The sequence below is a fragment of the Phacochoerus africanus genome, chromosome 1 (genome assembly GCF_016906955.1).
Source record: "Phacochoerus africanus isolate WHEZ1 chromosome 1, ROS_Pafr_v1, whole genome shotgun sequence".
NCBI classification, from domain to species: domain Eukaryota; kingdom Metazoa; phylum Chordata; class Mammalia; order Artiodactyla; family Suidae; genus Phacochoerus; species Phacochoerus africanus.
The window spans coordinates 215,332,423-215,359,869 of NC_062544.1; the positions used below are offsets into that span (position 1 = coordinate 215,332,423).

Here is a 27,447-nt window from a genome sequence, read left to right on the forward strand (position 1 = left end):
TTCAGTCTTCATTACCCCTATTTCATATACCAGGAAAAAAGATCCCATTTGAGGGAAGAAAATCATGTGTATCCAATGTCTATGCAATACCAACACAGAATGTTAATTTTCTGTACTAGTCTCTGCTGAAAGGTTAAGTATAGCATGACATTTAAATCTGTGGGAGCTCCTGCTGTGGCACAGCAGGATCGTAGGCATCTTGGGAGTGCTGGGATGCAGGTTCGATCCCCGGCCCTTGCACAGTGGGTTAAGGATCCAGTGTTGTTGCAGCTGCAGCTTAGGTCTCAACTGCAGCTTGGAACTGATCCCTAACCTGGGAGCTTGATTTGCCACAGGGTGGCCAAAAATGAAAAAAAAGCAGAAAATGGTAAAAATATCTGTGGACCATCTTAACCTTGTTTTCCAGTCTGTGGGTCACCTGCCTGGTGGGTGTGGGATTGCTTATATGTCAAAAGGACCCCTCCTACTGTCTCAGCATGGCGTCTTCTTTGTCTTTGGGTGTAGGATATTTTTGGTAGTTTCTAGTATGTTTTCTTGATAGTTGTTCAGCAGTTAGTTTGGTGTTTTCATGAGCGAAGGTAAGTTTAAGTCCTACTCTGCCATCTTGTCCCCAGTCCTCAATTCATTTTTAATATTATTGAGTGTTAATTAATATTACTTTTGCCTTGGAAATCTTAAATACTTAATATTTTTGTGTTTTCAAAAACTATATTCTTAATATAATTAGACTTTTGAGTTGAGAAAAATGTTACTGTGGGATTTCATCAGGAAATAGTACTGTTTGAGTGATTCAGAATATCAGCATATGCTTTTTTTTTTTTGTCTTTGTCTTTTTGTCTTTTTTGTTGTTGTTGTTGTTGCTATTTCTTGGGGCCGCTCCCTCGGCATATGGAGGTTCCCAGGCCAGGGGTCGAATCGGAGCTGTAGCCACTGGCCTACGCCAGAGCCACAGCAACGCGGGATCCGAGCCGAGTCTGCAACCTACACCATAGCTCACGGCAACGCCGGATCGTTAACCCACCGAGCAAGGGCAGGGACCGAACCCACAACCTCATGGTTCCTAGTCGGATTCGTTAACCACTGCGCCATGACGGGAACTCCAGCATATGCTTTTAATGAAATACATTTTGTGCCCTCCTTCCTATTTTAATGTAAGATAATTCTAGCTTATTGCTGTGATTTTAAAGAAATCCTAATCCTCAGCCAGAAGTTAAATTTGAAAAAGTCCAGTTAGTGTCTGGGTCATTTCTTATATTCACGATATCACTTAACACTGATGGGTCATTACAGTTGAACTAAAAGTTAGTTGTTACTGATTTTATTAATCCAACAGTATCTACCATAGAAAGAATTTTGTCAGCACATTCAGATAAATAATTTACTTGACTTTAAGAATATATCTAATCGTGATTTTTTTGGGGTGATAACCTGTATTTCTGTACTTTTATAGGATAGAGGGAGGAGACAACAGCTTGGAAATTCAACCAAGTGATCAGGCGGGATGGGTGTTTGCCTGACATATTTTATAGAGGTAATCCAACACTGTTTTGCTCAGTCTTTAATTTTTACCTGTGATAGATGCCCATCTGCTTGAACGTGAACACAAGTACCACACCTGTTTGGGAGTACCCTGCCATTTCCTGGACAATCCCTTTTTCTTTTATACTTGCTTATATATGGCATGAATATTACATGTACATGGCGTAGTATTACTGTATACAAATAAGAACAGTTGTACATTGAAAAGAATTAATATTATTCTGTAAGATGAAGACTATTATCTTCTATCACTTATTAATAAGATTACTTGCATATCTCTTTTTTAGCCCAAATTCCCTTATTTTAGGAAGAGCCGTATCTTCTCCTGTTTTGTTGGGCTATGTTGGTACATATATTAGACCTGTGCTTTTATTTTTCAAAGTGAAAGAAAAATATTTAACAGTTTTCAGGGGTATTTACATATCTGCCAGTGGCACGTATTCTCATGTCAGTTATTAATGATCATAGAAATTCTAAAGATTCTCATAAGTTAATTTGTTTTAAGAATTCTTTTAAGTTCCCTTCATGGCTCAGCAGTTAACGAGCCTGACTAGGAACCGTGAGGTTACAGGTTCGATCCCTGGCCTCACTCAGTGGGTTAAGGCTCCAGTGTTGCTATGAGGTGTGAGGTAGGCCGCATACGTGGTTTGGATCTGGCGTTGCTGTGGCTGTGGTGTAGGCCAGCAGCTGTAGCTCAGATTCCACCTCTAACCCAAGAACTTCCATATGCTGCTGGTACATCCCTAAAAACCAAAAGAACTCTTTTAAAGTGAGGTTGTGAAAATATTAGCAGTTTTAGTGACCATATTTTTAGTTTTCCTTTAACATTTCTCCCTTCTTACCCAGGTTTATAGAGGTAATCCAACAGTAGAAAATATTACAATTGTTAAAAAAAAAAAAGGCTTTCTTCATTCCCATTCACTGTTAACATTTGTATGTGTGTATGTTTGTATGTATCCTATCAGACAGTTTCCATATACTTGCAGACATTTATATGTATACCTGTATTTACACACATGAGATCACACTGTGCATATTGTTTAGCAACATGTCTTATTTGTTAACTTCCATATCTTTGCATTATATATTCCATCTTATTTCAATCTGTATAGTATTCCAATATCTGGATTTATAGTTATTTTCTTAGCCTCCTACTTACGGATATTTAGTAGGTTTTTTTTGCAGTAATAAATGGGAATGTAGACAATATTCTTGGATGCATCTTTGCACATATTTAAAAATATATTTTCAGTATAAGTTCTTAAGGAAAAAATTGTTGGATCAAAGAGTGTGCACATTTAATAATTGGTGGTTGAATTGCTTAACTAAAAATTGCCCCAATATCAATAGTCTGAGAAAATGGAAATCTCTTCTTTGGTAATTCTTGGTATTGTCAGACTTTTTTAATATTTGTTAGTTTTTTGTTGTTTAGTATTGCTTTTCAGAATTTATTATGAGTTTGAGCCTTTTTTCCCCCCGTTATTATTGACAGTTTGTGTATTTTCGTGATCTATTTGGTCGTATTTTAGGCACATTGTTTTCACTCAGTTTTTGCTTATCTTTTGATTTTGTTTTTGCCTGTAGACGTTTTAATTTCATGTGGTTGAATTTGGTGATCTTTTTATTCATGGCCAGGAGTGGGGACTTTGCTGTGTAAGGTTTAAAAGGTCTTCACCATTGATTGTTGGACTCACTTTTTCCTCTACTTTATGACATCCCTGAATGACATGAATTGCTGGCTTGTCATGGTTTGGCCTTATTTTTCTAAGTGACATAAAGTAGTTTTGTATCTTTTTTTTGTTTTTACTGCCATACCTGTGGCATATAGAAGTTCCTGGACTAGGGGTTGAGTTCTTAACCTGCTGAGCCACAATGGGAACTCCAAAATAGTTGTGTATCTTATGATTGGTAGTTTTAGATTCAGTGAACTATATAGTACTTGAAGAAAAAGTTATACAGGTTTTCTATTAATTTTTATGGCTTAAATTGTTTAAAATCTTGACTTATTTTGAATGTATTAGTATAAGCAAATGTGGAGATCAGCTTTACTTTCTTCCAGATGGCTAACCAGTTGTCCCCATTCCAGTTATTGAATGATGCATTTCTTTTGTACATATTTGAAATGCCACATTTATCATATACTAAATTTCCATTTTTGGGGGGAGGGTGGGGTCCTGTTTCTGAAATCACTTCTGTTCAGTTCATCTGTTGCTTGTTTTTTGTAGTGACAGTATTAAGATAATTCAATAAAGGAATATTATAAAATCAATTATACATAAATTTTTTTCAATACAAATAATAGAATTAAGACTAATAAAGGAAGAAGAGGTATACATTCACAATAGCAACTGAAAAGATAAAATGCTTTGGAGAAATCTACTTGAAAAAAATTTAAAAACTACTGAAGGATAAGAAAGAAAATCTGATTCAATTCAGATTTTTGATAGGAAGATACAATAGAAACTGTCATTTCACTGTAGAAATACAATTGATTTTGTTATTGCTCTTAATAATATCTTGTGACCTTGCTAACTTGTTAGCTTTTTTTGTGGATTCATTGGGAGATAGGTACATATGAGATTTTATCACTAGAGAATAAAGACAGTTTTATTTCTTTTCTGATCTGGATGCCTTTACTTGATTGATCACTTTTGCCTGCTTTATTTTACTAGCTAGAACCTTTAGTACAGCGTTGAATAGAAGAGGTGAAGACAGACACCCTGATTTTTAGGTGGAAAGCATTCAGTGTTTAAGTATGTGGTTAGTTGGTTTTAGTAGATAACCTTTTTATCAGTTTGAGGAAGTTCTCTTCTACTCTTAGTTTGTCGAGCATTTTTATCATGAGTGGATATTGAATTTTGTCAACTGCTTTCTTCTAGGGAGAGCTCCCTTGTGGCACAGTGGGTTAAGGATCTGGCATTGTCACTGCAGTGGCTCAGGTTGCTGCTGTGGCATAGGTTTGATCCTGGCCTAGGAACTTTCACATGCTGTGGGTGCAACTAAGAAAGAAAAGAAAAAAAAAAAGGTTTCTGCTGTGTTTATTTTATTTTTGGCTGCATGCTCAGCATGTGGAAGTTCCTGGGGCAAGGATCAAACCCATGCCATGACAGTGACCCAAGCCACAGCTGTGACAAACTGAATCCTTAACCTGCTGAACCACCAGAGAGCTAGCTTCTCGTCTCTGCTTATTGAGATAACTATATGGTATATATTTATTTATTATATGGCTGCGTCTGTGGCATATGTAAGTTTCCAGGCAAGGGATTGAATCTGAAACCATACCTGTGACCTGTACTGCTGCAGTTAGATTCTTAACTCACTGTGCCATAGCAGGAACTCCTTTTTTAATTTTTAAAAATTTTGGGAGTTCCCATCATGGCTCAGTGGAAACAAATCCAATTAGGAACCATGAGGTTTCGGGTTTGATCCCTGGCCTTGCTCGGTAGATTAAGGATCCCGACATTGCCATGAGCTGTGGTGTAGGTCGCAGACATGGCTCAGATCTGGCATTGCTGTGGCTGTGGTGTAGGCCAGCAGCTATAGCTTGGATTAGACCCCTAGCCTGGGAACCTCCATATGCTGCAAGTGTGGCCCTAAAAGACAAAGGACAAAAAAATTTTTTTTTTATTAGAGTATAGTTGATTTACAATGTTTTAATAGTTTTAAGTGTTCAGCAGAGTGAATCAGTTATATATATCACATTTGTTCTCTCAACGTTGTGTATTACATTAGTTGATTTTCATATGTTTAATCATCTTTACTTTCATGGAGTAAATATTACTTGGTCTTAGTGTATATACAGGCATTTTCATGTCACTAGATTCAGTTTGCTAATATTTTATAAGGACTTTTATGTTTATGAGAGATGTTGGAGTGTAGTTTTCATTTTTTTTTGTCTTTTTACCTTTTCTAGGGCAGCTCCTTTGGCATATGGAGGTTCCCAGTCTAATCGGAGCTGTAGCCACCGGCCTATGCCAGAGCCACAGCAACTCGGGGTCCGAGCCGAGTCTGCAGCCTACACCACAGCTCACGGCAACGCCCCGGGTCCCCAACCCACTGAGCAAGGCCAAGGATCAAACCTGCAACCTCATGGTTCCTAGTTGGATTTGTTAACCTCTGTGCCACAATGGGAACTCCTGGAGTGTAGTTTTCATTGATGTTTTTATATCAAAGAAACACTGGCTTCAGAGATTGGGTTGCAAAATGTGCCCTCTTTCTCTGTTTTTTGTTTTTGTTTTTGGTCTTTTTAGGGCTGCACCTGCGGCATATGGAGGTTCTCAGGCTAGGGGTTTAATCAGAGCTTCAGTTGCTGGCCTACCAGTCACAGCAGTGCAGGATCTGAGCCGCACCTGTAACGTACGCCACAGCTCACAGCAATGCCAGATGCTTAACCCACTGAGCAAGGCCAGGGATCGAACCCACAACTTCATGGTTCTTAGTCGGATTCGTTTCCACTGTGCCACAATGGGAACTCCCGTCTTTCTCTGTTTTGTGAAGGAGTTTGTGAAGGATTGGTATTTCTTAAATATTTGATAGAATTCATCATCGAAGCCATTTCTTTGTGGGAAGATTTTTGAATGCTAATTCAGTTTGTTTTATTCAGATTTTTATGTTCTCTTTAATCTGTTTATGTGTCAGTAATAGTGTCTTTTTAGGCATTTTATAAAAGTTGTTTAGTTTTTTGGCACATATTTGTTTATAATATTACTTCCCTTATAATTCTTTTAATTTTGTGAGGTCAGTGGTAATATCTCTTCTTTCATTTCTCATTTTGGTAAATGTATTTTTTCTCTTTGTTGTTGATAATTCTACCTAAAAGTTTATAAATTTTGTTGATCTTTTTCTTTTTTTTTTCTTTTCTTTTTAGGGCCGCACCTGCGGCATTGTTGATCTTATTTAAAGAACCAAGTTTTTCTCTTTTTTTGTGCTTTGTATTTCATTAATTTGTGCTCTTATTTTTAATATTTCTTTTCTTGAGCTTACTTTGCAGTTTAGTTTGCATTTTTCTGGTTTATTAAAGTGGAGGCCTAAGTCATTTATTTGAGACTTTTTTCCAAGTATATGCAAAAAGTTACACAGTTCTTTCTAAGCACTGCTTTATCTGCATCCTGTCAATTTTGACATTTGTTTTTGTTTTCATTCAGTTAAAAATATTCTTTAACTTCTCTTTTAATTTCTTTTTTGATCTGTATATTATTTAGAATTGTGAAGTATAATTTTCAAACACTTGAGAATTTTTCAATTTCTCATTTAGTTGATATCTAAAAAAATTCCATAATGATTGGAGAATGTACTTTGTATGACTTGAGTCCTTTTAAATTTGAGTCTTATTTGATGGCGTAGCGTTTGATCTGTCCTGGAGAGCGTTTCATGTGTACCTGAAAACAATATGTTTTCTCTTGTTGCTGAAGTTTTCTGTATGCCATCTAGGTCTAGTTGGTTTAAAGTGTGGTTCAAGTTTACTCTATCTTCGTTAATTTTTTGTTCAGTCGTTATTTAGAGTGGGATATTGAAATCTCCAACTGTAATTGTTGAATTTTCTATTTTTTTCAATAATGTTGATTCTTGCTTCATTATTTTAGGGTTCATAATTGTTATATCTTTCTAATTTATTGACTATCATGAAATATCTTTCTTCCTCTCCAGTAATATTCGTCTTAAAGTCTGTTTTGTCTAATATTAATATAACCACCTGAGCCCTCTTATGGTTCTTTCCATAGTATAATCTTTCCCCCCCATCTTTTTTTGCTTTCAATCTAGAATGTAAAGTGTGTCTGTTGTTGACAGCACATAGTTGAGTGTTGGTTTTTTTTTGTCCATTCTGACAGTCTCTGCCTGTCCATTGGGCTTTTGAGACATTCACATTTAATTATGGACATGGTTGGATTTAATTTGCCATTTTACCATTTTATATATGTCTTATGGTTTTTGTTTCTCTGTGGTTCCTTAGCTGCCTTCTTTCGTGTTAAATATATTTTAGTGTGCCATATTAATTACTCTGTTGATTTCTTTTCTAAATATAATTCAAGATATTTTCTTTGTGGTTGTTACTAGTGTTTATATTATGCATTTGAATAGACTGTTGACTAGTAACACTAAGTCAGTATCAGTAAAATACAGAACCTTTGCTCCAGTATAGCTCCATTTTCTCCTTCCTCTATTGTGCTGCTATTGTTGTATGTATATTAGTTTATATATTTTATAAACCCAGCAATTCAGTGTTATAGTCATTACATTAAACATGTCTTTTAAAGATGTTAAGAGAAAAATGAGAAAGATATATAGTCTTTTAGTTTAACCCACACATTTGCGGTTTCTGGTGGTGGTCTTTTCTGCCTGTGTATTTAAGTCTGGTGTCATTTCCTTTCAACTTGATGGAATTCCTGTAGTATTTTTTGTATGGCACGTCTGCAAAAAATTCTCTTAGTCTTTGTTCATCCGAGACTGTGTTTACTATACGTTTGTTTTTGAAGGGTAATTTTGCTGCCTTCTTGGTTGACAGCTTTTTTTTTTCTTTCAGCATTTTGAGAATGTGATCCCATTGTCCTCTGGCCTCTGTTATTTCTTTCTTTCTTTCTTTTTTTTTTTTTTGTTGTTGTTGTTGTTGTCTTTTCGCTATTTCTTGGGCCGCTCCTGTGGCATATGGGGTTCTCAGGCTAGGGGTCCAATTGGAGCTGTAGCTACTGGCCTATGCCAGAGCCACAGCAATGCGGGATCCTAGCTGCGTCTGCAACCTACACCACAGCTCACGGCAACGCCGGATCCTTAACCCACTGAGCAAGGGCAGGAATCGAACCCGCAACCTCATGGTTCCTAGTCGGATTCGTTGACCACTGCGCCATGACGGGAACTCCCTCTGTTATTTCTGATTGAAAGTCAGCTGGTAATTGTGTTGGTTCCCTGCGCACGCTGAGTAATTTTTCTCTTTATGTTTGCATGATTTTTCTCCTTGTTTTTGTTTTTGACAGTTTCACTGTGATGTGTTTGGTTGTGTCTCTTTGTAATTATTCTCCTTAATCTTCTAAGACCCATAGTTTTGATTTCTTCTTTAAAAAAGTCAAATTTGGGAGGTTTTTGGCTGGTGTTTTATTAAAAAAAATTTTTTTTCTTAACCATTTCTCTCCTCTCCTCTGGGACTCCAGAAACTTTGGTAAGTTGATCTCTGAAGCTCTATTCAATTTTTTCAACCTTTTTTCCTCTCTGATCTTCAGATTGGATAGTTTCTCCTGATGTATCTTCAAGGTCATTGATTTTCTTTTGCCATCTTGACTCTTGCAGTGAATTATTTTTGTTTGGTTATTGTACTCTTCAACTAAAGAATTTCCATGTGGTTCCTTTATGTAATTTCTGTACTTATATTGAGAATCTCTTATTTGTTGATTGTTTTCATAATTAAAAAAAATTTAAAGGGGGGGGTCCTTCTACCCTCTTTTTTTTTGGTCTTTTTTTGTTGTTGTTGTTGTTGCTATTTCTTGGGCCGCTCCCGCGGCATAAGGAGGTTTCCAGGTTAGGGGTTGAATCGGAGCTGTAGCCACCGGCCTACGCCAGAGCCACAACAACTCGGGATCCGAGCCGCGTCTGCAACCCACACCACAGCTCACGGCAACGCTGGATGCTTAACCCACTGAGCAAGGGCAGGGACCGAACCTGCAACCTCATGGTTCCTAGTCGGATTTGTTAACCACTGCGCCATTACGGGAACTCCCCTTCTACCTCTTTTAACATATCTATAATGTTTTGAAACCTTTGCCTAAAGCAACACCTGGGGATACTGAAAACTGTGGTGATTGCTGTCTTCCATTCATGTGGGTCTCATTTTTCTTTTTCCTTTTGAGTATCTTTAATTTACTGTTGAAAACCTGGCATTTTAGATAACATTTGAGCAACTTCAGATTGTGACTCCCTCTTCCCTGCTTGCTCATGTTATTGTTACTGTTATCATTTCACTATTATTTATATATGATATAGTCCTATTGAAAAAAATTTATATTTTGAACAAAAGTTTCTCTGCCAAAATAGACATACATCAGTATCCAGGAAAATTCTGAATTGAAGGAATATTGAGGGGTGAATAGCGCCGTCAGAATTTAAACTTTTAAGAAATAATGGATACAGTGTTGAAATTTTTTAAAAAGTGAATTATTGTTATTCTGAAGTACAAAGATGGACTTATTATTGGTATGTTTTGGGTGAGAAGGAGTGTTCTTCTTGCCGTTGCACCATTGTAAAAACTGATATAAAATTGTAGCATGTGTCATATATATCATCTGGTCTCCAAGCTTTCTGTGGAGGAGTATATATAAACTGTTGTTGAGAGATAGGATTATAATATTTTTTAAAAATGTCTATTTTAAAAACCATAGACTCTTTAATCTGTTACTATGCTCAGAAATATTCACTGTTAGGAAGATTACTTCCTATATGTACCTTATGTTCTTCCTTTTAATTTTTTTTGGTGTCTAGTACAAATGATTATTCTCATCTTTTTGTCAGCTTTTCCAGTCAAAGATGACATTGATGATCATATTTCTGTAGGTATTTAATATGGTTTTACAATGCAGTCCTTTCTATTGTGAATACACATGCATTCTGTACAGGACTAGTTCTATTTGTTATTTGTAAAGCCTAGAAATGTGTTTGTTTCTCTCTTCACTTCAGAGCCTTTTACAAAGCAGATATGAACAGTGTTATAAGTGATTTTTTTAATCATTGTTTTCTCTTTTGTAAGCATTTAGGTGTGTAACGTTCTGAATTTCCTCCAACATCCTTTATCTCTGAAAGTGTAGACTCCAGATCTAGGCAAATTATTCTTTACAAGGTCAGGGTTATTTCACAGTTACCACTTATTACATTTTCCCCAGTTTTAGATTTAAAAACAAGTCATTGCACTGGTTATTCAGGCATAGTTTACTATTTACAAAGAGTAACCACTTAGTTATGTATACCAGTTTGTCCATATTGTAGTCATACAGTATTTTTTCTCTCCATAAGTAATGTGTGTGTTGTGTGTGTTGTTATTTTTTGTAGGAATTGGATGGCGTAAGTGATTAAGGTGGTACTGAGGGTCTCTGAAGCCTACGAAAGGTAGAAACTCAACCATGATTTCTTTTTCAACTCTACAGCATCCCCTTCCTTGAAGTCTTCATTTTTACCTTAGTCTCAGGTAACTTCAATACTTAGCATGAATAAGTAAATTTTTTCAAATAGGAAACCATTTTTTGTGTGCTAGAATTTCATGTTGAGTTTGTATGATACTTTCTTAATTTTTCAGTATTTATGTCTGAAAGAACCTTGGGATTTAATATTTTTCTTGAGAAAACAGTGTAAGAGAAAATTGATGAGGAATATAGTTTTGGGCTTTAAGTTTAGCACAGAGAAATGTGTATACCTCATTATGTAATTTTAAGTGACATTTAAGTGGGAAGGTATTTCTTTCTTTAACCTTTTTCTCAGCAGGTCTGTTGGACTTATAACCTGCTTGTCATCAACACATACATACTCACATTGTATTTTCTAGAATTTCCGGGGAAACTCTATTTTCACGTGTGGGAGAATGAGACCAGTTAATCACATTTAATGGTGGTTGGTATATAATTTTTTACATGTGAAAGAACTTACCAGTTACTGTACATTTGTACATGTTTGCTTGCCTGTGCTGATACAAGGAAGCAATTATGTAGATAATTTAATAATCATTTATATTAAGTATATTGGTTAAAATTTAGGCTTGTTTACTGTGACACATGCTTAAAAAGGTGTGTAAATGATCTCAAGATTAAAGGCTCTAGAATTATCATGACCTAGGCTTCTTTGTCTTGCTTTGTTATTCTTTCTTCTTTTTTTAGCTTTTTAGGGCTGCACTTGGGGCATATGGAAGTTTCCAGGCTAGGGGTCATATTGGAGCTATAGCTGCTGGCCTACGCCACAGCCACACCAGATCTGAGTCTTGTCTGTGACCTATACCACAGCTCATGGTAACGCCAGGTCCTTAACCCATTGAGCTAGGCCAGGATTGAGTCCGCATCCTGTTGGAGGATAGTCAGGTTTGTTAACCGCTGAGCCATGACGGGAACTCAAGGGAAAACATTTTCTTTTTCTTTAAGGGAAGTTGTGTATACCATTTCTACTCATATGCCAGTGGCTGTTGTCACTTCACCACAACCAGCTGCAAGGGAGGCTGGATGGAAAATGACTCTCACCTAAGTCATCGTGTGTTTCACTTAGTATTTTATTATTGGGCAAGAAGGAGAGAACAATCTGGGGCAGCTGGTTGTAACATTAGGGTTTGTGTCAGATTTACTTTCTGTTTATCTAATTGGATTAATATTAAAATATTTTTATTGTCTAAGCATATTAACTCTTGGCTTGTGACAGTACTTTGGGAATTGTGCTTATTTGAGTTCTAAGACAGTTTTAGTTTTGTGACTGTTCATCATAGTTCTGTGATTAAGTACTGCTGGTCTTGATATTGTAAAATGGAATAAGGTCTTAAAATTAACTTGAGATAGTTCCTCATTTTGTTTCACTGTGAAATGGTTTATTTAATGTTTTAGATCCTTAGGGCAAGGGTGAGGGCTTTGAGGAGGACCTTTTTAATTATACATAAAACTAAGTAATGTGCAACTGGTTCCTTCTAACTAAAAAGTCTGTTATTGTTAGTTCCCATTGGGGTTCAGTGGGTTAAGAATCACACTAGTATCCATGAAGATGTGGGTTTGCTCCCTGGCCTTGCTCAGTGGGTCGGGTCTTTGGTGTTTGCCACAAGCCATGGTGTAGGTCACAGATGTGGCTTGGATCTGGTGTTGCTGTGGCTGCTCTGCTGCAGGTGTGGCCCCAAAAAGAAACAAACAAAAAAGAGCAAAAAAAAATGTCTGTCATTCTAAATGTTTAGATCTCATCAGAACTTATTCCCAAAGACATTGTGTACTTCATACTTTTTTTTTTTAGCTGAAAAATGCTTCAGTATAGTGACATCTTATAATTCTTGTCCTGTTGTAAATACTGTATTTTGAAACAGGTATCAAATATGTTTTTATTAGAGATGTTGTTAGAAGGTTTGAAACTAGTTGTCAGTTTTTATTCATATTTTATGTCAACATCAACGTATGTTAACCTTGGTACCTTTTTTTGAGACTTGAGATAATTAATTTTGATAAATTTGTATACTTGTATTCAGTATGTATTTTATATCTATTGATTTAACTTTAGTACTAATGGTTATAAGACATGATAGGTGTTTTTGGCATTTAAGGCAATTAATGCATTTTTAGTTCTATTGTACTTCATAGATAGGGTTTGTCCTGTTAAGTGAGAACACTTATCTACTGTTTAAAATATAAAATGTTGTATTAAATAGTTACTTAACACTTTACTATTTTGGAATGAATCTTGGTTACTATATTGTACATATTAAAAATTACTTAGGTGTTTAATGTTTGTTCATAATGTGCAGGAAAGTTTAAGACATATTTTTAATGTTTCTTTTATTACACAAGACTAGAAAATTCATAGTTTCCTAGGGGAATAAGTATTTTTAATATTAATGTTTGGAATTTGGGTACTTGACATGAAATGTGATGGATGAAACTGCTAGATCTAGCAGAATGTAGGGTTCTGTTTTGCTTGGACTTTACACCCTTTTCCCTTTCCCTCTTCTTTTATCTTTTTAGGGTCTCACCCAAGGCATATGGAGGTTCCCAGGCTAGGGGTCCAATCAGCTGTAACTGCTGACCTACACCACAGCCATAGCAACATGGATCTGAGCTGCGTCTGACCTACACCACAGCTCACAACAGCGCCAGATCCTTAACCCACTGAGCGAGGCCAGGGATTGAACCCTCCGTCCTCATGGATGCTAGTCGGGCTTGTTAACCACTGAGCCGCAATGGAAACTCCTCCCTCTTCTTTTAAAGATAACTTATAATTCTCTTGTGGCACAGTGGGTTATGGACCTAATGTTGTCACTGCAGCAGCTTTGGTCTCTAATTGTGTGCAGGTTTGATCCCTGGCCCAGGAACTTCTATATGCTGAGGGCATAGCCAAATGGAAAAAAGGAAAAACATTTCTCAAACAGCTGCCATAAATTTGATGTTTTACCTTTTTTTTTTTCTTTCTTCTTTTTAGAGCCGTACCCCTGGCATATGGAAGTTCCAGGCTAGGGGTCGAACTGGAGCTACAGCTGCTGGCCATAGCCACAGCAACAGGGGATCTGAGCCGCATCTGCGACCTGTACCACAGCTCACGGCAGTGCTGATCCTTAACCCACTGAGCAAGGCCAGGGGTTGGACCCGCATCCTCATGGATACTAGTTGGATTCATTTCTGCTGCACCACGACGGGAACTCCCAGATGTTTTACTGTTTCTTAATTCCATTTCTAAAAACCAATTTCTGCTTGTTGTATTATTTTAGAAGACTGTGATGAGTATTTGGGATGGTGAATATGCTTGGATACTGCTTTATTTGAGGGGGCCACCAAGTATATAGAGATGCCTATTAACTTTGGTTTAAAGTATTTATTTATTTTGGGTGGGGCATGCCTGTGGCATGTGGAAGTTCCCAGGCCAGGGGTAGAACCTGCGCCACAGCTATAACTAAAGCCACAGCAGTGACAATGTTGGATTCTTTTTTTTTTTTTTGTCTTTTTGCCATTTCTTGGGCCACTCCCATGGCATATGGAGGTTCCCAGGCTAGGGGTCTAATGGGAGCTGTAGCCACCAGCCTACGCCAGAGCCACAGCAACGCGGGATCCTAGCCACATCTGCAACCTACACCACAGCTCATGGCCACGCCGGATCCTTAACCCACTGAGCAAGGGCAGGGATTGAACCCGCAACCTCATGGTTCCTAGTCGGATTTTTTAACCACTGTGCCACGACAGGAACTCTGAATGTTGGATTCTTTTTTTTGTCTTTTTTTTTTTTTGCCATTTCTTGGGCCGCTCTCGCGGCATATGGAGGTTCCCAGGCTAGGGGTGGAATCGGAGCTGTAGCCTCGGGCCTACACCAGAGCCACAGCAACGCGGGATCCGAGCCGCGTCTGCGACCTACACCACAGCTCACGGCAACGCCAGATCGTTAACCCACTGAGCAAGGGCAGGGACCCGAACCTGCAACCTCATGGTTCCTAGTCAGATTCGTTAACCACTGCGCCACGGTGGGAACTCCCGAATGTTGGATTCTTAACCCTCTTAGCCACAGGGAAGTCCTTGGCTTAAATATTTATAGATTATTTTTCTTTTGTTGAAAAATGATCACAGGTTTTTGTTGAGTTGTCATATTGTAAAAAGTGATTTATTTTAAGTCTTAAGTTGTCTTATTAAACATCTTTTATTTTTGCTAGCAATAATAAGAAAGGCCAGTTAGTCTCGTTGTCATTATTATAAATGATGCTCTTATTAGGCTGTTTCAAATAGTATCAATTTAAAAATCATTGAAGCCATAGTTTACAAGATAGCTTTGTAGATACAAAATGGTAGTTATACAAGGTATATCTGAAGGGGTGTTTGAATGTAGAATATGCCTAGGGAAGAGGTAGATTTTGTTTCTAAATTAGAGATGAAACAGTTTTTGTTTAGATCAAAAGTATGCTATTGAAGGATGAGAGAGAGTAATAGTAGAAAGATTCTTAGGAATGCCAAATGGTGAATTTTTAAATCCATGTTGATTATTTTTTTTTTATAGTTTCTTTGTAGAACCAGTTTGATCTTGAAGCTGATTAATATTTGTATTTCTAGTGCTTATATTTATAAAGTGTAATTTCTCAATGACTCCTACATAAGGTTAGACGTGTTAATGTCAGGGAGTTCCCGTCGTGGCGCAGTGGTTAACAAATCCAACTAGGAACCATGAGGTTTCGGGTTCGGTCCCTGCCCTTACTCAGTGGGTTGACAATCCGGCGTTGCCGTGAGCTGTGGTGTAGGTCGCAGACGTGGCTTGGATCCCGCTTGCTGTGGCTCTGGCGTAGGCCAGGGGCTACAGCTCCAATTCGACCCCTAGCCTGGGAGCCTCCATGTGCCTCGGGAGCAGCCCAAGAAATAGCTGAAAAGACAAAAAAAAAAAAAAAAAAGAAGTGTTAATGTCTAAATTCATGTAATTGGCATCCTCCAGACAGTAAGGAGTTTGGTAGAAATGATTTGGATCAGGAGGAGTTTGTGAAATTCAGTTTTTCTTTTTCATCTGTTTCAAAATAGGTTCCCAGATCTGAGTATTTCTCTTTTCCCTACAAGTGAAGTTTCTTTATAGATTGAATGGGTCCTGGTTCAAGGCAGGCTATTATTGATTTGGGGAATATTTTGAGCTGGAAATTATTCTTTTTCTAGAAAGAATGATGTTTAGGTTCCTAAGCTTGCCCAGTATAATTGTTTTGACTCACTTAGTTGAAGTTCTAATGCAGAACTTCATTAAATAATGCATTTAATGAATGTTGATGAAAATAATATTGTAGCCAAGCTCAATAAATAGAAACAGAAAGGCAATATCTTTAAGTGAGAAATATTTCTTTAATGCTTAAGTGCAGATTTAATTAAAGGTAGATGAGGTGGAAGATGGCTATTCATGTACGTTCTGAAAGGGAAGCTAGGTGCTTTCAAGAATTTTAGAAGATTATGGCATAAGTCTTCAAATCTCCTTTCATTATAAAATTTACAGCCCTCTTTGATACATGTGTAACTTTAGCATAGCTCCTACATTTATCAGTCATATTTAGGATAATTTTTTGATTTTCCAGTGAAAATAGGAAAATAAAGGAAGGGGAGGCAGAGAGATTTTCCTAAAGTAACTTGGTAAAGGTTTGAAGAAAGAATGGAAGGATTAAGAGAGTATATGTAAATATTAAAAAAAAAAAGAGAAATTCACTGAGGTGTGAGTAATAGGTAGAAGTAGAAAGCAGGAATTGTGGAACGTGTCCGTTCCTGAAGGAGAAAAAGGATTCTCTGTCACACAAAATTCTCCCATGGTAGCCATGAGATAGGAGTAGTTGGCCAAGGAGAGTTAGATTGCTTTGCCAAGCCAAGCAGTACTGACAGGGTGGCCTTAGCAGGTAGACGAGGAGTGTGAGTTCAGGGGTTCTTAGTGTCCAGGGCCTTTTTAGGACCAGAGGTGTGGCAGAAAGTCTGTTTTCAAATCCAGTTTACCTCCCAGCTGTGACTTTGGGTAAACTCGAGTTTCTTTGTTTTCTAAATGGGATTACTGTTACTGTTTTGAGTGTTTCTGTAACTATTAAGTGAAATGACTTAACAACAATGTGCCCAGCAGTGTCTTATATCTGGTAGATTCTCAACACATGTCAAGTGTCTTTTTTCCTCTGGGTTATGAGAATCTCTGACTTTTATAATATAGATTCAAACCTATTAATAAATTTGGAAAAATACTCTCTTCATTAATTGTATAGATTTCCCATTAAGAAACTCAGCATTTTAAGTGCCTTGTATATAGTTGACTAAAATGAGTAGTAATGCCCATCTTGTTCATATATTATGTATGGTTCTGTTAACTTTGTACTTTGAAAATAAGCCCAAACAGTCCCCCAGCTTAGAAAATAATTGTTTCAAATGTTTATGGTAAAAGCCCAGGTGTTTAACTCCTTATTAAAATCCCTAACTTAAAGCTTATTTACTCTTTCAACTTATACAAATCCCTGAAGCTTAGTTTCTAATTGCTTGCACACAGTTGATTAGAAACTTTAAATTAGAAGGTGATGACAAGAAGAGGAAACTGTCTCTTCTGGAAGACAGGAGAAAGTGATGGCTGATAATTTATATTTAAGTGCAGCATTGCCATTAGGCTTAAATGACTAGGGATTACTTAATCCTTTAACTGAGCTGAACCAAATATTTTGCAGTATAAAAGGCCGATGGCGGTGTATGTGAGAGAGGGGGAATTGAAGGACCAGGATGCTGAATTGTCGTCCTCTGAGTATTCCTGTTACTGTACTTTCCAGCTTCTCTGGCAGAGGAATGGGGATGAGGGGAGAATCCAATTTGGAAGCAGGGAAAGAATGCAGAATTTGAAGTAATCTGCTAAAGGGAGATTTTGGAGAAATTTTCCTGAGGTGGGCCCCTTCCTTTCTTCTTCTCTCTCAGTAAGTTCTAGTTTTTAGCAGTCTTTGTTCTGGGTAACTTGAAATTCTGGAAGGAGTACCGTCCTACCTTTAGCTGAATTAGTTCTAGAACATTATTGTTCATTTTTTCTTGGCTCTTACCAGCTCTGACACTTTATACCCTTTGTTAGCTGCCCAAGCCTCCTTCACTTACAAAATAATGGGTCATTGCAAGGAGCTATGGGTGGCTTATTGCTTATTATACCACGTGGTACTTCTTTATTCTCAATTTGACAGAAACTTCTGGGAATGCAAATTAATTGTTTCTTTTTTTCTTCCAGAGCAGCCTTACATGTAAGGGATGTGACTTAAAAGAGGCATTCTTTCTTTCTTTCTCTCTCCTGTATAATATTCCTAACTCTTTATTTTCTGTTCATTGTGTAGACATTTGGGTCAGTAAGCAGTTGGCTTTTTGAAAGTTTAGCAGGAAGAGACGTTTAAATATTTACATCTTAGTAAATTTTTTTTTTGTCTTTTGCCTTTTCTAGGGCTGTTCCCTCAGCATATGGAGGTTCCCAGGCTAGGGGTCTAAACGGAGCTGTAGCCACCGGCCTACGCCAGAGCCACAGCATTGCGGATCCGAGCCCCGTCTGCGACCTACACCACAGCTCACGGCAACGCCAGATCCTTAACCCACTGAGCAAGGCCGGGGAACGAACCCACAATCTCATGGTTCCTAGTCGGATTCATTAACCACTGCGCCACGACGGGAACTCCTCATTGCCTTTTTTTATACTCAGCTCATCCTCCCTGAAAATACTGGAATTAGAGAAGGGAAGTAGCTCATGTTCATTTTGAGTGTGGGACCTTTTGTCATATTTGGGTTTTTGAATGTGCAGTGAAGCACTTGTGAGAGCTTTGACTGAGACCATGCAACAGTTAGAAGGGGAAAAGTTAAAGATAGTGTTTATAAGAGAGTTTCAAGGACAATAAAAAACATGTTTTTCTTTATCATTTTTCTTAGGGTAGCTTTGTCTCTTTCTCTTTTACTGTAGGCTTAGTGAAATTAACTTCTTGTCTGAGAACCTTGTTTGATTTCCTATTCAGCTTACTCTGCCCAACCACTGATTGAGGTTGTGATACAAGTATGGCTCACTTACTTATGTATGAAATCTTCTTCTTTATTTTTTTTCGCTTAATATATCTTGGAGAACTTTTCATCCACTTCATATAGTCATCTCATTCCTTTTAATGGCTGTGTCTATTCTGTTTTATTGTTGAATCATAATTAATTTAATAAGTCTATTAGTGATGCTGAAGTTGTTTCTAGTCTTTCTCCATTAAAAGGTTTCACCAGATACCCTTGGTTACTTTTTATGAATAAGCTCGTTTCATAGGATTCTATATACGCCTAGCAGAGAGGTTGTTGGGTCAACAGTACTTAACAGTTTCCATTTTGGTAGACTTTTCCAAAGCTCACTTTAAAACCTTGTCAGAGCAGTGTTCGTTGATACTGAAATCTGTGTTGATAACTTATTTTCTGATATTTCAGGGAAATTGTCTGAAACAGTTTCTAGATTAGCCAGTAATTTGAAATATACGGTTAAATTTGGAGTCATAGGAATAAGAAACCACGTGTAAAAAGGAAAAGAGATTTATTTATCTGTGTATTCGACCTGTTTTCAAGAAAATTTTTAGAAAGATCACGTTTGCCTTCCATTTTCAGTATTTCCACTTCCCTTTCCTTTTACTGCCTCTTTATTGAGATGTTCCAAGTCTTTGACTCTGGCACTTTTCTGAAAACCTGCTTTCCACCCCCGCCCCCACCAGATATTCTCTGTCTCCGGAGTACTTTGTGTTCCTTAGTACTTACTCTTTCAGCCTGATGTTAGATATTAGGTTTTTAAAAATTATATTTTTGTTTGTTTCAAAAAGTATATTATACATTAACATTGTATTATAGGAGTATATTTTTAAATAGTATGCATATATTAAAATATACTAACTTAAAAAATTTATGAGGTACATGATCAGTAATAGTGGAGATGGGGACCACTGCTGGAGGGGAATGTAGGTCTTGCATTGGGTTATTACTAAGTCAGCTTCATTTTTGCTAATTTTAAAAAAACTTAAGTTCTGTCCTAAGTCAGTTTCTCTAATATCTTTTATTAACGTCTTCTTTTAATTACTACTACTTCTACTTTTCCCATATTCTTTAAAAGCTTCCTAGGTTTTTTGTTCAGTTTTTTTTTTTAAATGATATATGTGGCAGTAGCAGATGTCACAGTAATAGAGAATTACAATAAAGGGTGGCTTTGTAAGTATTTAAACCCCTTTTAAGTTAGGGTCTTTCCAAATGCTTTAGGAAAACAGTTAATAGATTAGAAGAATATAATTTATTTGATAAGGATTTTCAAAGAAATAAGCAAATTTTAACCCTAAGAGACTTTTCACTTAGTTGTAGCATAGCTATTCTCTAAGAAATGTGATAGAAAATTTGAAAAGGACAGTTATTTGATGATATACTTTAAATGTCCTTTACTAAAGATTTAGAAGAGAAATCAGATTCTTGTTCCTTTGTTCAGTATGTATTCTAGGCTTATGGTGCTACTTGGTACCAGGGAAAACAAGGTTAGCAAGTATGAATTATATTTTTATTTTGTTTACTTTGCTGTTTATATGAGCTGGGTTTTTTTGTGTGTGTGACTTTTTCTTAGGGCCGCACCTGCGCGGCATATGCAGGCTCCCAGCCTGGGGGTCAAATTGGAGCTATAGCTGCTGGCCTATGCCACAGCCACAGCCACGCCAGATCCAAGCCGTGTCTGCAACCTACACCACAGCTCATGGCAACGCCGGATCCTAGACTCACTGAGCGAGGCCAGGGATTGAACTGTCATCCTCATGGATAGTAGTCGGGTTTGTAAACCGCTGAGCCACAGTGGGAACTCCCTATATTTTTTGAGCTGTACATTTAAGTAAAGTTTTCTCCCTAGATGATAACCTTAGTAAATGAAAGAGAATTTAGATTTCAGTAATATATTTGTTTTTAACTGATCATTTATTTTACTTCTGAAAGCTATGATCAAGTAGTAACCATTATCTATCTGATTGATCTGGAAAAGAGGTGACTAAACTGAAACATAGTTAATGCATTTACTAATTGTGGGCCCTTCGTGTGTGTGTGTGTGTGTGTGTGTGTGTGTGTGTGTGTGTGTGTGTGTGTTAAAAAAAAAACTGTGCCAGTGCTTTGACATTCTTTGAGATGAAGTTTCTTTGGTTTTCATTATTGTTATGCTAATTCCTTAAGTAACACAGTAGAATATGAATTGATACCAACCATAGTTAATAATGCCTATTTTTTTCAATAATTAATGGAGAAAATAATATAATTATTTAATAGTGTCTAGTTCTTATGACCTCTTAAATTTATGTAATCATGTGCAACTACTTAATGTATTAGCAACAAAAATACTGCTTTTTTCATTTTAACAAATTTTAAAAGTATTTGTAAAAAATTTTTTATTATATTTTTATAAAGTTTTTCAAATTATAAATGTAGACATGAAAAAAGCTGGCAGTTTCACCACCCTAGTATTAGTATTGTTAGCATTTTCGATAACTTGTGTCCATTCAAACAAATATATGTACACATAGATTTCCATTAATACGTTGGGGTAGTTCCCCAAAATTTTCAAATATTTCTCAGGAATATTTTTTACTGTATGGATTTTTTCTTTTAATCAGTCTTGACATTTTACATTCATTTAAAAAAATTTTTTTTGTAGAATGATCCTCACAACCAAATTTTATAGCATTTCTATCCCAAACCCCCGGTGCACCCCCCCCACCCCCCAACCTGTCTCATTTGAAAACCATATGTTTTTCGAAGTCTGTGAGTCAGTATCTGTTCTGCAAAGAAGTTCATTGTGTCCTTTTTTTTATGTTCTGCATGTAAAGTGATAGCATTTGATGTTGGTGTCTCACCATCTGACTGACCTCACTTAACACGATAATTTTTTTTTTGTCTTTTGTCTTTTTTGTTGTTGTTATTGTTGTTTTGTTGTTGCTATTTCTTGGGCCGCTCCCGCGGCATATGGAGGTTCCCAGGCTAGGGGTCCAATTGGAGCTGCAGCCACCGGCCTATGCCAGAGCCACAGCAACGCGGGATCCGAGCCGCGTCTGCAACCTACACCACAGCTCACGGCAATGCCGGATCGTTAACCCACTGAGCAAGGGCAGGGACCGAACCCGCAACCTCATGGTTCCTAGTCGGATTCGTTAACCACTGCGCCACGACGGGAACTCCAACACTATAATTTTTAGGTCCATCCATGTTGCTGCAAATGTCATTATTTCTTTCCTTTTACTGGTGGAGTAATATTCCATTGTGTATATGTACCACATCTTCTTGATCCACTCCTCTGTTGATGGACATTTAGGTTGTTTGCATGTCTCGGCTAACGTATATAGTGCTGCAGTGAACATTGGAAGACATGTATCTTTTCCAGTCATGGTTTTCTCTGGATAGATGCCCAAAAGTGGGATTGCTTGATCAAATGGTAATTCTATTTTTAGTTTTCTGAGGAATCTCCATACTGTTTTCCACAGTGGTTGCACCAATTTACACTGTTGGTGGTAATGTACATTGGTGCTGTGGAAGATTGTATAGATTTTTTAAGATTTCTACTGACTTTATATTTTATTGGGGGATAATAACTGGTGGAAATTTGCGCATATCACAGTTACACATCTTAAAACTTAAAAAGTTGAGCACACCTGTGCAATCAGCATTCAACTCAAGAAAAAAACATTGTCAGCTCCCACTTCCCCTTTACCTGCCTCCTGTCACCAGCCCTGTCACCAAAGGGTAGCGGTTTTTCTGATTTTGTTTTTAAGAAAAAGTTTATTGAGATAAAATTCACATATTTAAGTATATTATTCAGTGATTTTTAGTAAATTTACAGAGAGGTGCAGCCATCACTATAGTCTAGTTTTAAAATGTATGTATGAATATAACTTAACCAGTTTCTTTTTTGTTGAATGCATGGTTGTAAAGGTAGTTTTTCATTGTTGAAACACCACTGTAGTGATTTTCCATGTATATCTTTATATGCAGTTGTGATTTCATCAGGATAGGTTCCTAAAAGGTGTAAATTGCCAGTTCAGACAATATGTGCATGTTTATGGCTTTTGCATAGTACCAAATTGTCTTTGAAAGTAGTTGATATACTCCCACTGTCAATAGATGAGTATCTTTTTTCTCCTGCCATCTCAACCTTGGATATACTTTGTAAGAGTTTGGTAGATAAACTGTTTTAATATTTATTTTTTAAATTACTACTGTAAAAGAATATTATTTTATATATTTAGTGGCTATTTCTGCTTTTTCTTTATGATTTACCTGAGAGTGTTCTGTTTATTTCTTTGTTGTTGTTTTTTGGCTGCACCTGCGGAATGTGGAAGTTCCCAGGTCAGGGACTGAACCCTTGCTACAACAGTGACATTGTGCCAGATCCTTAACCTGCTGTGCCACAAGGGAACTCCTCAGTTTGTTTCTTAGTGTATCTTTTTTTTTTTTTTTGTCTTTTTGCTATTTCTTGGGCTGCTCCCGCGGCATATGGAGGTTCCCAGGCTAGGGGTCCAATTGGAGCTGTAGCCACTGGCCTACGCCAGAGCCACAGCAACGCTGGATCCGAGCCGCGTCTGCAACCTACACCACAGCTCACGGCAACGCCGGATCCTTAACCCATTGAGCAAGGGCAGGGATCGAACCCACAACCTCATGGTTCCTAGTCAGATTCGTTAACCACTGCGCCACCACGGGAACTCCTGTATTTTTTTTTTAAGACATTTAATATATTAAAGGATATGGATCCTTCTGGTGTTACAAGTATTTTCCCCCAATTTGCTTTATATCAAGCTCTTTTTTTTTTTATAACGAAATAGATTAGGATTTTGTGCCTTAATGTCAAAATGAAAATTTGTATTTTACTCTGTCAGCCTTTGGAAACTTATCTTGATAATTTTAAAATTGGAGGCAATAATAAATTACATGAATAAAAACACTTTTATTAAAATGTGCACCTTTCATAATTTGAAATTTTAAAAATTCAAGTAGACATTGAAAACTAATTTATTATGCTTTGTTGCCAAACTTGGTCTTTCTAGGCAGTTATACTTAAGCATGAACATTGACGACAAACTGGAAGGATTGTTTCTTAAATGTGGCGGCATAGACGAAATGCAGTCTTCCAGGGCAATGGTTGTAATGGGTGGAGTGTCTGGCCAGTCTACCGTGTCTGGGGAACTGCAGGAGTCGGTGCTTCAAGATCGGAGTATGCCTCACCAGGAGATCCTTGCTGCAGATGAAGTGTTACAAGAAAGTGAAATGAGACAACAGGATATGATATCACATGATGAACTCATGGTCCATGAGGAGACAGTGAAAAATGATGAAGAGCAGATGGAAACACATGAAAGACTTCCTCAAGGACTACAGTATGCACTTAATGTTCCTGTAAGTAATTTCTTTATAAGATTTTAAACTTACAGTTAGAAACATAATTAATTTTGTATTAGGTAATACTACAAGTCATTGAAGAAATTTCAGAAAATGTTTAAAGGCTAAATTTAAATAGTTAAAATGGGTGTTCTTAAATAGATATAGTAAATATTGACAAAAATCATAATTGAAAAAGCAAAAATAAGTTCTTGTATTACATGCATTATAGAAACTTGTCTTTTCTGGATAACATTTATCATGATTACTGTGTTTCAAATTTAAAGTGCTTAATTTTAAATGATGACTTTGTTTTAATAACTTTTGGATTTCTCCTTAAAAATGAGTAGAAAGATTAATCTTGAACATAAGTAGAAAAGATCATACACTTGAGAATTTTTCCTTCAAATTCTGTAACTGTTGGCAAGTCCTGCCTTTATTTTTTTCATTGTCTTTTAAAATTAATATCAGCCTGTTAGTCTTTCTTGTTTACCCTACATGTCATAGTTCATCACCTAAGGTACTCTTTTATAGGCACCCATAACTTTTTTTTTTCAATTTAAATGAACATTTATTGAGCCCATATTAATGAGACTGCGTTAAGAGATTGAGATGCTCCTCTTCTGTCTGTGTATAGTTTCTGCCACTTCATCCTCAAGTGGGTACATCCTACGTGTTGGAATCTTTTGCAGTTATTCGAGCTCCTATGATGGAATGGTAGACTTGTTCCAAGGCACAGAATCTTTTTAGAAAGTTGTTGTTAGCAGAGTGATGGTCACAGTTAATGGATAACTGCTTCATTTTCTAAAAATACCCCCCAAACCAAAAACACTGAGCTGGACTTGTTGCCTACCATGAAGTTGCTAGTCTCATTTGGTGCTTTAGTCACAGGCCCTTTGGAATAAGCAGCAGTGACATCTTCATAATCTTAACTCCAAAAGTTTTCTGTGTGAAGTGAATTGTAATCACCTTAGCCTCAGTAAATTCTTCCCCAGAGCTGAGGGTGTTTAATTCCACATTAATAGGTAATGTGAAAGTTTCTGTGTTCTGCATTTTCAGTGAGGTCTTGGTCACTGGTTAAGTCTAGTAGGTTGGTGGTTGGTTCTAGGTCAGTGATGAATTCTAGGAGTAGTGTGGGGTAAGCCAGGGCAAACCAGGCAGAGGAGCAGGGCCTTCCTGAACATGATGCTGAGCAGGCGAGGAGGGTGGGAGGTTCAAGAAGGTGAGGAGGCGGAGTGTTTTCTTACCCTCTTGGATTTTTTTTTTTTTTTAAATTTTTATTTTTTGTCTTTTGTTGTTGTTGTTGCTATTTCTTGGGCTGCTCCCTCGGCATATGGAGGGTCCCAGGCTAGGGGTCAAATTGGAGCTGTAGCCACCAGCCTACGCCAGAGCCACAGCAACGCGGGATCCGAGCCGCGTCTGCAACCTTCACCACAGCTCACGGCAACGCCGGATCGTTAACCCACTGAGCAAGGGCAGGGACCGAACCCGCAACCTCATGGTTCCTAGTCGGATTCGTTAACCACTGCGCCACGACGGGAACTCCCCTCTTGGATTTTTATTTTTACCTGATGACCAGCAAAACTACAATTGAAATGTAATCCTCATCTGTCTTTAATATGATGTAAACCTAGATCCTTTCAGTACTTCTAATATACGGTGCCTTTTCTTTTGCTTTAGGACCTTCATATATCCTACTTAGAATATTCCTCTCAGTCATAACCCCTCTCTCTTTTTAAACCTAGTTAGTGCTTTATCATCCTCAGCCTGCCACTTCTGTCCAGTCTAGGTTGAGTCCCTGCAATAGGGCCTTACGCACCCTGTACACCTCTGATAAATTGGCTTTCATGGCTCTATGAGAGCATGAATTTTGCTTATTTTCCATTGTGTCCTAGGTGTTGGCACATGGTGTGAATGAATGCATAACTGCTTCTGTGTTCTTTTTCTTTCTTTTTTTCTTTTTTTAAAGTTTTATTGAAATATGGTTGATTTACAGTGTTGTGATAATTTTTGACCTATAACAAAGTGATTCAGTTGTACATGTACACACATCCATTCTCTTTCAGATTCTTTTCCCACATAGATTATCAGGTAGAGTTGTCTGTGCTATATACAGCAGGTTCTGATTGTGTTGTAATACATATATATGCTCACCAACTTTTTACTGCAACCTGGTCAATTGCAGTAGCCTTTTTTTTTTTTAAGCTGGTTGATTGATGTTATAGAGTACATTAATTTTTCAAAGTTACATCAGCCTTGCATACCTGGAATGAATCCCACTTGGTTGTGGTGTATAAAACTTTTAAAAACATTGTTTGATTCAGTTTTTTGAGGATATTTTACATTTATGTTTATGGTCTAGTTTTCTTCTCTTGTACTATCTTGGTCTGGCTTTAGTATTAGAGTAATTTCTGGTCATAGAATGAGTTAAGAATATTCCCTCTGCTTTGGTCTTCTGGAAGAGATTGTAGATAATTGATATAATTTCTTCCTTAAATGTTTGTGGAATTCACCAGTGGATGCATAGGGCCTGGTACTTTCTTTTTTGGAAGATTATTAATTACTGATTCAATTTCTTTAATAGAGACCTAATCACATTGTTTCTTTTTCTGTGCATATTAGCAGATGGTGTCTTTTGAGGAATTGGTGCAGTTCGTCTAGGTTGTCAAATTTGTGGGCATAAAGTTGTTAATAGTATTCCTTTGTTATCCTTTTGAAGTCCATAGCATCTCTAGTGATGTGTCCCTGCTTTCATTTCTGATATTAGTAATTTGTCTTCTCTTTTTTCTCTTAGTTTGGCTAGAGGCTTGCTGCCTTTTTTTTTTTTTTTTTTAATAGTTTTTAAGCATACAGTATTACATGCAGTAAGAGCATACAGTTAAATGTACTCACATTGATGGACTATAGATCTCTAGAACTGTTTCATCTTGTAAAACTGGATCTCTCTACTCACTGAACAGTTTCCCATTTTCACCTCCCCTGAGTAGAGTCTTATTAATTTTATAGAGAACTAGCTTTTGATTTTTTTCTCTTGATTTCCAGTTTTCAATTTCACTGATTTCTGCTCTTTTTGCTTTTTTAAGCCACACCTGCGGCATGTGGAAGTTCCTGGCCCACAGATAGAGCTGTGCCACAGTAGTAGCAACGCCAGATCCTTAACCTCGCTGAGCCATAAGGGAACTCCTCTGCTCTAATTTTTATAATTTTTTTCTCTGTTATTTTGAATTTAATATGCCTTTTTCTCCCTCTATTTTTCAAAGGCAGAAGGTTAGATGATTGATTTTAGATCTTCTTTTCTAACATATAGATATATATAAACGCACTTTAGTACTTAATGATACAAATTTCTCTCTAAGCACTGATTTCACTATGT

The 27,447-nt window shown here is 37.1% G+C and overlaps 1 protein-coding gene across 1 annotated transcript in view; it reads left to right on the top strand.

Moving 5' to 3' along the window:
• ZNF148 (zinc finger protein 148) overlaps positions 1-27,447 on the top strand; it is a 124,867-nt gene that overhangs the window by 27,892 nt on the left and 69,528 nt on the right. Inside the window, 2 exon segments of the mRNA XM_047790397.1 lie at positions 10,567-10,702; positions 23,744-24,092. Coding sequence (XP_047646353.1) covers positions 23,760-24,092 — 333 coding nt within the window. The 5' untranslated portion in view covers positions 10,567-10,702; positions 23,744-23,759.